Genomic DNA, 12,970 nt, shown 5'->3' on the forward strand with positions numbered 1-12,970 from the left:
GTTGGAGAACTTCCGAGATATGATTAAGAGTTTCTTTGATGTCTCCTTCTTTGGTACTTTCTTCCTTCTTTGGAGAACTTTCTCCAACCGTGGCAACCTTCCCTTTAAGCTTTGGACAAACTGGTCTAATGTGCCCCGGTTCATTACAATAGTGGCATATGATTCCCTTTCTAGGCCCATTGATATTTTTGTTAAAGTGAGGAGGTCTATATGCTTTAACATTTGATCCGGGCCTATTAACGGCCAAAACCTCATCATTCCTAATGCTCAAGCCAAGTCGAGTTTCTTCTTGACATACCTCGGCAAGAGCATCTTCAATAGGTAGGGCTTTGCTTCTATGGAGAAGAGATGCCCTCACTTGTTCAAATTCCGGGCGAAGTCCATGAAGGAATTGAAAAAAATGCTCATTTTCAATTTGTTCCCTTCTTAGTTCAATATCTTGTGAAGCAACCCATTTGGGCTCAAGAAGGGCAAGCTCATCCCAAAGAGGGGTTAGAGAGCTAAAATAATCCTGGACACTCATGTCCATTTGTTTGGTGGAGCGAATTTTTTCTTGACAAAAGAATTATCGAGCAAGATCCTTTTGGGTATACATACCCTTAAGAAAAAACCAAGCCTCATTGGCCCTTCTAAACTTGGCAATATTAGCACAATTTTAAGATCTACAATGTTCATAAACCATGCCAAAATTTTGGCATGGTTACTTTCCCAATCCTCGATTTTGGATTGGTGATCATTAATGGCTTTGATGCGTTCATCGCCATCTAAAGCCTTTTCAACTTCATTTTCAATTTTGGTAAGAACAAGAGAGGGTTCGGGAGTAGTTCCCATAACAAAGCCCCAAAGTTTCTTACCTCTTAAATGATTTTCCATAGCAGAGGCCCACATGAGATAGTTGGACCCATTTAGCTTGAAAGAAAGCTCCACTTTAGAGTCACGTTCCATCGGCCCACATGAGATATTCTTCCTTTCTTTAAAACTTTGAGAGGCACGCTTTCCAAGATGTCAAAGAGAAGCCCAATCACCAACCGAGCTCTGATACCATGAAATGAAAAGAGGCGGAAGCACCAATAGAGCAAAAGGTCACTCTTTAAGAGTGACTAATAGAGCCAAGAACACAAACACCAAATGTGCACACACAAAACTCTCAAATATATAAAATGACTTAAAGTCATAAGTTGGATTTATTGAAGAAGAGAAGAGAGAGGGGTATAAAACCCATGCTTACAAGAGGGGAAGACCTCCTCTATTTATAGAGGAGGGAAGCACTAAAGGAACCACAAGGGGGGCTCCCTTGTAGTCGTTGGGAGCCCCAACGGTCAGAAATCTGACCGTTGGAGCCCCAACGACTACAAGTGTGGGGCCCCCTTGTGGTCATTACAAAAAGGAAAAATAAATAAAAAAGAAAAAAGAAAAAAGGGGGAAAAAAAGTAAAAAAGAAAAAGGAAAAATTACATATGTGGTTTTACAAGAATACCCCTATCGGGTATTTATCTAAATGAGAAATAGTATATATATACATATATGTATATATATACTTATATATATACGGATGTATATATATATATAAGTATATGTATATATATATATATACATATTTTAACAATAAAGATCATTACATTTTAACAGACCGTTGGGGAGCTCCCAACGACTATATTTTGGGAGTTCCCCAATGTTCTCTCTTGTATATAAAAGGGGCTTTGGCTCCTTCAAGTGTAATGCTTCTTCTAAGCATTTTGAAATAGTATTTTTATTTTTATATTTGTGTTCTTGCTCTCTTTTTGAGAGATTTATGTGTTAGCCCTTAGTGGCTCATTGTATTTGGCCCATAATTGGCTTGTGTATTTGTGGATGTGCACACTTGCAGCCCTTTTTGTGGCATTGTGTTTGTGCACTTGGTATTTCATTATATATATCCGAGCTCCCAAGTCATCTTGCCTGAGTCACCAGGTCCAATCACATACCTAGTTCTGTGTTACCTAACCATGTTGTCAAGTGACCTGTATAAGGGAGAAATGTGCATTCTATAAACCCACAAAGATTCCAAAATAGGGATTGGAAGCTGATACACATAAGATTGATGTACCAACCTTAGCAAGAAGCACATGCATAGAGGCACATACACTGTGATCCAATAGAGAATTTTCTTCAATTTCAAAGTTTTGATATTTTACCTTTATGTTGTGTGTGTACTTCCGTGGGTTTCGAACCCAAGACCCCTCTTTTATGATAATGCAACCTTAACTATCTAGCTATTTCATTTGACCTCTTGTGTATCAGTGGATGCTCCTATGCAGATCCATCTTTTTATCCTTGGATCCTATACTCCCACTCACACATTCCCTCCTGATGACTGTAATCAAGACATAGGCTTAATATCACATATCATCTAACAAAAAACATTACTTTAAACAAGTGGCATGCATAAGCTGCCACACGTATTCCATTTCATCAATGAAAATAGCACATTGCCACAATCTAAACTCGTGGCTTCAACTAAGTATTTAACAAAAGAATGACTGTTACTCAGATCATACCACCCAGCTAGGCACATCAAATCTTTCACTGCTCCACAGAAGCATGCAAAACAAGATCAAACTTACGAGGAGAACCTATCACAATCAAACAATTGGAAAGCACAAACAGAAATGGAAAGAAAAGGGGCTTATTGAGCTCAGAGACAGTGAATGCATGTAACAATAGAAAAGCAAATTGTTTATATAATATGCACTCCCAGATAGCAGAAATAAACATTTTGATTCACTGCCAAATTAAAAGGGAGGTCTCCACTACCTCCTCACGTGATAATGCCTTCCTAAACTTCCATTCCTCTTTTACCCTCTTCATGTAATTTAAAACCTTCTTGAAACCACTAAGCTGCACAAATATCACAGAATACAGAGCAGTGTTATTAAGAAATTTAGAAAGCATGATAAGCAAATAATGGCTCGAGTTGATCCTGAATCCCAGTTCTGAGTTCTGACTACTACTTGCAGTATAGCAATAAAGAGCAATCACCAAGCATACATTTTGAAGTTCAGATAGTGGTTGCCGCTGGCAGTGCAAATATGATTGACCTTTCCATTTTATGAAGAACTCCATATTATCCCAGTCCAATTCAGAGTCTAACAAGAAGTTTGACACAACTGGCTGCAATGATCTGACAGTTGCGAAGGCATCCGGTGCCACTCCCTTTGGCTGGTGCCACAAGACCTTATCAATTGCATCACCGTCTTCTTCTTCAGCCTCCTCTTGGGAAACCTGATACAGAAAAATCCACAAAGACTAAATCATTGTCATATAAAAAATAGGTCAAGTGGATTATTTTCCTTAATTCCATGGCACAAAGTTGTTAAAGTATATACATATATATTTACATATGCTAACACACACACACACACACATATATATATATATATATATTATTTATTTATTTATTTATGCAATAAGTAAAACCCGTTAGGGGTATTTTGGTCATTTCATCTTATGTAATTAGGTGTGTTCATTAGGGCACATTAGGATTTTATTCTTTTTTGTATTTATTCATTTTTATCAAGGGCATTATAGTCTTTATAATGTCCTTGAAATAGAGCTGTTGGGAGAGCTCCCAACGGCTCTAGTTGCTTCCTTTTGTGTATAAATAGGGGTGAATCCCCTCTTATATGTTAAGCTTGTTCTCAAGCATCCTCTCAATAAACTCCTTATATTTTTTATGTTGTCTCTCTTGCCCATAAGTGGCATTGTGTTTGTGATTGTATCTTGACCCATAAGTGGTCTCCATTCATGTATGTTGTACTTGCCCATAAGACGCACTTGTTTGTGTTCATCATATTTCATTACAAAAGTAATATATCTAATTGGCTAAAGAAGTTGTCAACTTGGACCAGTGGGCAACTACAAAGACTGGAAACAACAGCCAGTGCAAAGCTAAACTGAGATCATGTCATGACTCATGAGGGTATAACACTAAGAGCAGGAATGCCAACAATAAAGAAATGTAAGTTCAGAATATACATACCTCATTTAGCACTAACCTTTTTGACATGACAGATCAGACACCAAAATAGACAAGGACTATGTCACATCGGTGCGGGTGCGGATGCAGAACTTCAAAAAACTTGGGTGCGGGGAGGATATATATATATATATATATATATAATTTTTAACAGTTTTAAGTTAACACTACGTGTATTTGTGTGCATTTACGTAATTATATATATAATATAGATAAAAATGGACTTGATTATGGTTACTGAATCTACTTTTGGATAGAAATGGACCTCAATGTGGTTGACTTCACCTAACACAAAGGAAGTTGTGTCCAAGTGTCGCACCCGCCTGGGGTGCGGGTGCGGTGCCCTGTTAGAAGAGTCTGTGTGACATAGGACAAGGGAGACAAACTAATCTTAAAACAGATTAACCTCATGCCTATGACTGTATTCGGGTTTTCAAATGATCCTGCATCTTTGGTTTGCTTATCCGTATGCATTAACAGTTCAGACTATTATACACTTAGGGGGTGTGAGTATCGAATACATACATACATGCATATGTGTGTGTGTGTGTGCTGGGATAATGTTGGCAAGAGCCCTTCTTGGGAGAATTTTAAAATTAACAGTAGTATCAACCCGTTATTCTTCTTTCCACTCTTTTACCTCTCCTTCCTATTTTTAGGGATTCCTCCATTGAATAAGCTAAACTAGGTTCCATTAATGACGATATCGATACCAAGTACTCAGGATTTATTCAGAGGCAGTTCATTGATGAAAGAGAACATAAACCTATCCTTGGTCAAATGATTATGAGAAAATAATAAGCACCGAACTGCGGCAAATGCTAAAACCATCACATGGAGTAGTTTATGAAATTTACCTGTGCCGCAGAACCATGACACTACAAATTAAATAGCAATCATTTATCAACCATAGTCACAGTTCACAAATATTGTCATTTATGTTTTTTCATACTTGTGTTTTTAAATGCTTACTATGAATAAAAATAAGATAAATTTATTCAAATAAATCACAAACAGAATATTTTCTCAAGAAATTGCATTTTCAAATCACATTTAATTGTTTTCACTATTCTTTAAAAGAAATCTCAAAAGTTTGCTAAGAAGAAGAATCCTTGCTCATTTTATCGCAAACATATTGATCTTGCCCAAGAGTACTACAGAAATGAATGAACAACTTTTGAAATATATATAATATATAACAACTTTTGAAATATATATAATATATATATACGCATATACATACATATGTATGTACGCATGCAAGCATGCATGCATGTATGTATGTACGTACATATGTATGTATGTATGTGTAGATATATATATCTAAAAACAAATGATAACTCTTGGATCATGTTTAGCATGATCCATTTACAGTTTTCATAAGATAAAGTTGACTCCAGCATGATGTCTGGACCATTTTTTAACCACCCTTCATGAGCCAGTGATTTTTCACTATGTTGAGGAATTGAATCGTGCAATCTTTATAGATGATTAAACCTACAAATATGGTAAATAAATCATGCTAAACAAACCTGTATGGTTAGATCCAACGTTTGGCATCTAGATCTGCTCAAACATGAGTGTATACCACCATATGATGTTGCGGTACAGAACCGCGATGGCGTATGGTTGGCAAACTCGGTGAGTCAACTCATGACTCGCCCGAGTTGGCTTGGATCGGGACCTAACTGAGTTAAAAAAAATGTAGTACAACTCGGTTAGGACCAAACTCGGCCGAGTCTGAAAGAATGTAGCAATCCCTAACAAGGATTGTTTCTTCAACACTCACAAAGAGGATTTATGAAACAAAGGCATTTAAACAAAAGAGCTCACACTCATACACAATACCCAAAAGAGGGTATACATAAAATGAAGAACAAGATTTCATAAACTTGGGAGAGAACTCCCACAAAAAATAAAGAACCAAGAATGCTTTACAAGGGGAAACAGCCCCATATTTATAGAAGGGGAGAGGAGCCACAAGGGAGTCATTGGACTCCCAACGGCTCTATTAGAGCTGTTGGGAGCCCAACGGCTCCCTTGGAGCTTCACCTTTTTTACTTGGTCAAAAAGGCCTTTTTGACTAGTCAAAAAGGTGAAGCCTAAAGGTGTCCTAAAAATAGATTTTAAGTGAGTTCTAGTTGGGTTTAAACTAGAACTAAACTAACTAAAAAAAAGGAAAAACATTACAAGGGATTACATGAGCTGTCTATGAGATTACATATGAGATATGAGCTGTCTATGAGATTACATATTTTAACAGAGTCAGCTAAGACTCGGCTGAGTTTATCATTGACTCAGCCGAGTCTGACTCTTAGCTACCATGTGAATAAAACTTCATTAATTAAAAGCATATTTTGGTAAAAGCATTAAACATGTTTTGCTAAAAATTCAAAACATTAACTAAAAGCATTAAAAGCTTTCAATTTTCCAAAGCTAGATTTGAAAATAGAGAGAGAGAACTGGTGGATGAGAATTAGAAGCTACATTAATTTGAAAATTCAAAACATTTTCCAAAGCATTAAAAGCTTTCAACTTTCTAAAGCATTAAACATGTTTTAGTAAGTTGCATTTGGTGTTGGTACTCGGTGAATGAGAATTTATTAGCACTCAAGAGAGAGAGAGAGAGAATTAAATGATAATATTTAATACTAAAATAATAATAATAAATAGACATTTTACCAAAATTACACTATTTTAATGCATCTAATTAACTCATGCAATTATCTATATTTTTTGAAAATTTTATGTTTAGAATATAAAATATCATGATTACAATGTGATATTTATATTTTATCAAGTACATTATGATATTTTGCAAATAACACACTATTTTTCAATTTCAAATAGTGAAAATACAATTTTTTTAATATTTTAAAATATATATTTAATATATGTAAAAAATTTGAAGTTATGTTTATTACTACATATAATAAATTACACCTAATATGTTACTTTTTTATTTTTGTATCATAAATTACATACTCTCTCTCTCATATAAGGTCATTTTTTATGCAGCATCACTACATAGTACATACTTAGCATGAAACTCCACTCTGCTGACCATCATCTCAACATTTCTCAAGAAATGCCAAGATAGGTGGCTGTCAAACAGGGCGCTGCAGGCCTATCATGCTGCGATGATACATATAATGTGAAATCTGTACACAAACACACACACACACAGAGAGAGATATATATGTGGTTTAATATTTGGTGCTATTAAAGGCACAAAACTATTGAGCTGGAAATCATAGGTTTAAGCTTTTCAAGTCGATCTGACAACATGGATGTGTTCAGCATGGTTTGAAACTAAGGATTAAACCTTTGATCATGTTATTTCGATCTAAAAAAATGATTCTTTTTAGTCGTGAAATTTTAGCGCATTGTGAGCCATTGATTTTTGAAACCCTTAAAAAAAACTGCTTACATGTCCATCACAAGATTCAAAACTCATTTTCTACTAAATGAACAATGTATATCACATCCATAAGGTCCGATCCACAAAAAAAAAATCCAAAAAATAAGAAAAGAAGGTGATTTATTTATACTCAATAGTTATGTGCCTTTAATAAAACCAAAGATTATCCCTATATATAATATATATTGTAATAAGGGACCAATCCCTTCTTACATAACAATAATGACTAATAAGGACTTTCAACTGCATCGTCCCAATGGACCCAATCTATGTTGTCAATCATCTACATCATTATTGAAAGAAGAACTTAGAGCTTTTATGATATTCCTATTACGTAGAACTTGCCACAACACAAGCCTCTAGCACACGACTCCCCTTGTCAATTCCTTCAAGAAAACATATGCAGGAGTTACTAACAACAACATATAGTATTCCTTTAACATTTGAGAAACAAAAATTAATTTTTTGTTGAAATTATAACAAAAAAAATCTTTATAGCAATGAGACCATTAGAAATGTAATAGCTGACAGCATGAATATAAGTATTATGATGTATTATACCAGCTCCTGTAATCAGGGGCGCAAGTGAGCAGAGTCCAAAACAGATATTTGACCTGGCCAAAGGTATTTCAGGCAGACACAGTCCATAGAAATGTCCTTTTATAAACAGGTTCAATATGGAAAATACTGTATGATATTATCAGGCCCCAAACCAAAATTGTTCTTACTATGATGTACGATTGGATCTTGTAGATACTTGGCCAGGCTCTGTTAAACAACTCCAAAATTGGAATCGAATTGAAACCGGTTGGGGTATTAACCATGGTTGCCAGTTGAGGAAGCGGGAAGCGAGGCACTTTCAAAATTTTAGGAAGCGGGAAGCGTGGGACCACTTAGGAGTGAATCGGGAAGCGAACCGGAAGTGACCTAGGAAGCGAGGGGGAAGTGAAAAAAATAAAAAAAAATAAATAAATAATGCAAAAAAATTGAAAAAATGGGGGAAGCGTGATGGGAAGCGTGCTTCCCATAAAAGGGAAGTGTGTTTCCCATTAAAGGGAAGTGTGCTTCCCATAAAAGGAAAGCGCGCTACTCCGCGCGTTTCGGAAGCGCGACGTTTTGTGCTTCGGGGAAGGGCGCTTCCGGTAACTCTGGTATTAACTCACAGTTGTTAAAATAGTAAGTTGGTTGTGCTTAGAGGCACAGCCGGTACTTCACACATCTGTCATGTGTGATAATGTACATAAGTTTAAGGCTTTCTTAGTCTTCTAGTATATTTTAGCCATGTTTAGGTTTTTTTGATCTTGTATGTAATGGTTATGTATTCTAGTCAACGTAATAAGGACATTTCTATGATTCTATCCAACTTGTATCCTGCTAGTCAGACAAGGGGAGACGACCATTAAGAGCTCCTATATATTATTAAAACCATATTGGAACAACATAAAATGTTCCCTCCGTGTGCTTTCCTAGCCCTAACTTGAATATGGCATTAGACTATCAGAGCTAAGATCGGATAAGTTTTAATTTGATTAAAAGAAAGTTTTGGGGGACGACCCATCTTGGTGCTTGTCAGATGAGTGGGGGTCATGCTGCTGTTGCTGGAGCACATAGAAACAAGTTTTTGAAACAAGGTTCAGGTCATTTGGAGGTCTAGAGAGGGAGCTATGGATTTTTCAAGTACTTTCTCCTGATTTTTATAAAAATATTGACCTGAATCAGTTTCTTGAAATTTGGATTGGCTTTTGAAGTTTTTGAAGGCCCTAATTGTGTTGGTAAGTTTTCTAGTGACACTCCTATAATTGCAGCATGTTTACTAGACCAAAAAAACATTTCCATTAACCCTCTGATCCACGATTGGTAGCAAACCTCCACTTACATTACTACGATAAAACTTTTTTGAGCCACTACCACAGTTGCTACCACTTCCTTTATTTTGAAATCCATAACTATCAAATCCACCATTATACTGATTTTTAATGTTCAAAAAATTACTAGAATAAGAATTATTAAATGTTCCTCTTCCTCAATTGCCGAAATTATTTCTTCCACGTCCTCAACCTTCTTGAGGTGCATAACTATTAAAGAGTAGCACATTGTGGCTATTACGGATATCATTTGAGGCTTCTTCTTACTATAAAACGAAGACTCGTGTTGAAATAGAAGAAGGTGCAGCTTTACCAAGAGGGCTTTGTGGTGATGCCATCACATAGACCATACAAAGCATAAATACCTTATCTGAGACAGTCATCGAGCCCCACATCATAATCCCTTGATCATGTGTGCTCTTGATTTTGTGAAGATACTACAACATTATTCATGTATGTATATTTAATGTAATTTTCTTATTAAGGCAACTTATCGAAGAATTTAAAGAGATATTTAAACATGGTACTCAATTATCTAAAGAAAGATTATGACAATGTATCAAGGCAACTGATTTCAACAAGACAAATAAGAAAAAAAATCCACATGGATATGTTGAAATTATTCAATATATGTATGAAGATTACATGCAAAGAGAAAATTATGCTGCCCATTAAAAATGTGCTACACTAAATAATTCTACTCTTAGCTTATAATTATTTACATTAATCATAAACGAAGTGTCATCATCCATTTAAGATGAAGTCCGATGATGTATATTATCTGTGAATAATATTAACACTTGTTAGTTAAACTAGAAAAATATACATAAGATTGAACTATGTGGAAGTAGATCAGAGAAAAATGATTTCAAACTTAGCATAACAAAAACAGAACATTTGGAGTTCTAGTCAAAAAAAATAGTGAGTAACATGATACAATCAAAATGGAAGACTTTGCAATACAATATAATAAATCTCTTAAAACACTATTTCAGACAGGTATGGGTGCCCGTGCAGGTATGTAGGGCATGACACAGGAATTTCTAAAAATATGGGTATGAAGATACAGATATACATATATATGTATGTAATTTTTGAGAAAAGGTGTGTAAGCTCCAATGCATATATATATAGAAAGAGAGAGAAGGGGAACCGTCCAACCAAAGGAAGGTCCAAAATCTAGAACCGATGATAATCAATGGTGTTCCTTCTCTAATGATGGAGTTTTTCATCGATCGGACTTTACATATTGGATTTTTATCATTCATTTAGTGAGCGACATGTTTTGGATTATGAATTTTTTATGTTAAGATGTGTTTTTTAAAGCACTAAAAATCAACGGCCCACAATACTTAGTACTGGAAAGTTTTAAATGCATTGTGAGCCATCGATTTTTCACATTTGGAAAAAGATGTCTATATGTCGTTAAGTCATTGTGTAAAGCATATTTATTACTAAATAAATTATAAAGAATAAATATATGAGGTCCAATCGATGAGATGCTCAAACATTGGAGAAGGGGAGCCTCAAATCATTGTTGGTTGTAGATTTTGGACCTTCCTTTGGTTGGACGGTCCCCCTTCCCTATATATATATATATATATATATATATATATATATATATATATATATATATATATATATACATGAGAAGGGGGGTGGTCACCCCACTAAATAATCCAACCCTTTGTTCTCACCTTCAAAAAATCATATCTAGCAGTGTTTTTTGATAAATTTGACCGCATGTACGTGACCTCCATGGTCGAAAACCTATGAACCAACTCTTGGATCAGATCTTTTCGAGGTTATAAGGATCTAAAAATCAATGATTCTGAAATTTTTTGCATTATAAAATCCTACCTACATATCAAAAAAGTTTGATCCAAGACCTGGTCTATAAGTTTTTGACCATGAAGATCACATTCATATGATTAGATTTGCTTAAAAACATTACTTATACATACATGCATACATAATTACATACATATATATGTGTATATATATATAACACGGCACAACAATTGATGAAAATAACTCCTTTTTGCACCTTAAAAATGGATGAAAATGATCCCACGTAATGGGAGTAATGAGTCAGGTATGGATCAGGCCAGATCCAAAACCGGTGTGACCCAAACCATGAAGCATAAGTACCAGTGTCGACATTGATATGGGGTTTTTTCAGAAGTACCCACGTTGCATAGCTTAAACTCTATTACGCAACAAGATTGTGAATTTGATAAATATATCGATATTAAAATTTATGCTAGTTGGATGAAATACAGCCAATTCATCAGAGTGTGAGACGTGATAGCTAGTGCTTTGCAATTAAAGAAACAATATGCTAATACCTTAGTAAAACCAACATTCTCTGGCACTGTATGTTGGACAACTAAGAGTCAAAAACAAAGGGTACATACAGCAAAGATACGCGAGCTACAAGGGATATGTAAAGTTACATGGATTAGATTAGAAATTAATATAAATTGCTTAGTAGCAATTCCAATAGAAGAAAATAAAGTGTTCATAATAAAGCTAGAACATGTATGAAGACGTACCACATTAATATTCTGAGAGAAGTTATAAAGGGGATATGAGAGACTGGAGTGCCTCGAGTTGCAGTTCTAGTCATAAGGAATGGAGAAACAAGATGCATAAAACTAACCCATCCAATTGTGATAAGGCTTGGCAATGACGATGGTGATACAAGCATATATCAACATTTTGACAACAGCAGCTTCCTCTATTTAATTTTTCACTAAAAGAATTCCATACTCAAAACTATTAGACATGCTTCTCAAATTCGGTTAAGGCTATATTAATAAACTACAAATATAACCAACCCGGAATTTATCCAAGCATGCAATTAACAAACTATTATAACTCCTAAGGAAAGAGGCGAAGTTCTGCAATGAAAAATGAATAAGCATATGAAATAATGATTATCTTGAAATAGTGTATTAGCCGTACTTTATGGGATTTTTTCATACTTTCTTCTTTTGCCTCTTCATCACTTTCTTCACTTTCAGCATATGACACCTTACGCACTGGCCTCCTAGAAGTCCTCAGCTCTCTACCATGTGATATGCTGTCTTCAGGTACAGTGGCACGGCTTCCATGCTTTTTATGAGGATGCAAAACCTTCCTTTTACCAAGATCAAAGTCCGCACCACTATCTTTTCTTGAATCATTAGTAGATGAATCTTCCCCTTCCGAGTATGGTCGCTGCCTTTTCTGACGGGTAGATGCAGAGAAAGGTTTTGATCCTTGAGAAGATTTTGGTTTTCTTCCTCTTTTCCTTTTTCTTTTATTGTAACTGTCAAATAATTCCTCATCACTTTCATCTGAAATATCAAAATCATCATCCTTTTCCTTGTCCTCATCGAAATCTTCACTTGAACACTGTTCAGCATGACATTTTTGGAAAAAGTTAGTCTGACATTATCTGAAAGGAAGTTGTTGGTTTAACACTCCAGAACAAATTTTTTTCTAGAATCTAAATAAGAAAAGGCAAGGTGGCCCTGCAGTATGACTACTGCAGCAGCATAAAGAGTATTTTCATTTTGATCATTATAACAAGTCTTCTTACTATACTGTGTATGGCACCCAACATAAAGGAAATTTCATCTTATGAAAGGGAAAAAAGAAAGCAGAAAATACAAATAATGTATC

The 12,970-nt window shown here is 35.3% G+C and overlaps 1 protein-coding gene across 1 annotated transcript in view; it reads right to left on the reverse strand.

The window, feature by feature from the left end:
* LOC149819964 (protein CHROMATIN REMODELING 5-like) overlaps window positions 1-12,970 on the reverse strand; it is a 123,907-nt gene that overhangs the window by 107,617 nt on the left and 3,320 nt on the right. The window contains exons 4-6 of the mRNA XM_089983674.1: window positions 12,269-12,700; window positions 3,028-3,261; window positions 2,794-2,877 (exon numbers count right to left, since the gene is read on the reverse strand). Of these exons, the coding sequence (XP_089839800.1) occupies window positions 2,794-2,877; window positions 3,028-3,261; window positions 12,269-12,700 (750 nt within the window). The remainder of the gene's footprint in view (window positions 1-2,793; window positions 2,878-3,027; window positions 3,262-12,268; window positions 12,701-12,970) is intronic.

Source organism: Nuphar pumila, chromosome 12 (genome assembly GCF_984573655.1).
Source record: "Nuphar pumila chromosome 12, dmNupPumi1.hap1.1, whole genome shotgun sequence".
Taxonomy (NCBI): domain Eukaryota; kingdom Viridiplantae; phylum Streptophyta; class Magnoliopsida; order Nymphaeales; family Nymphaeaceae; genus Nuphar; species Nuphar pumila.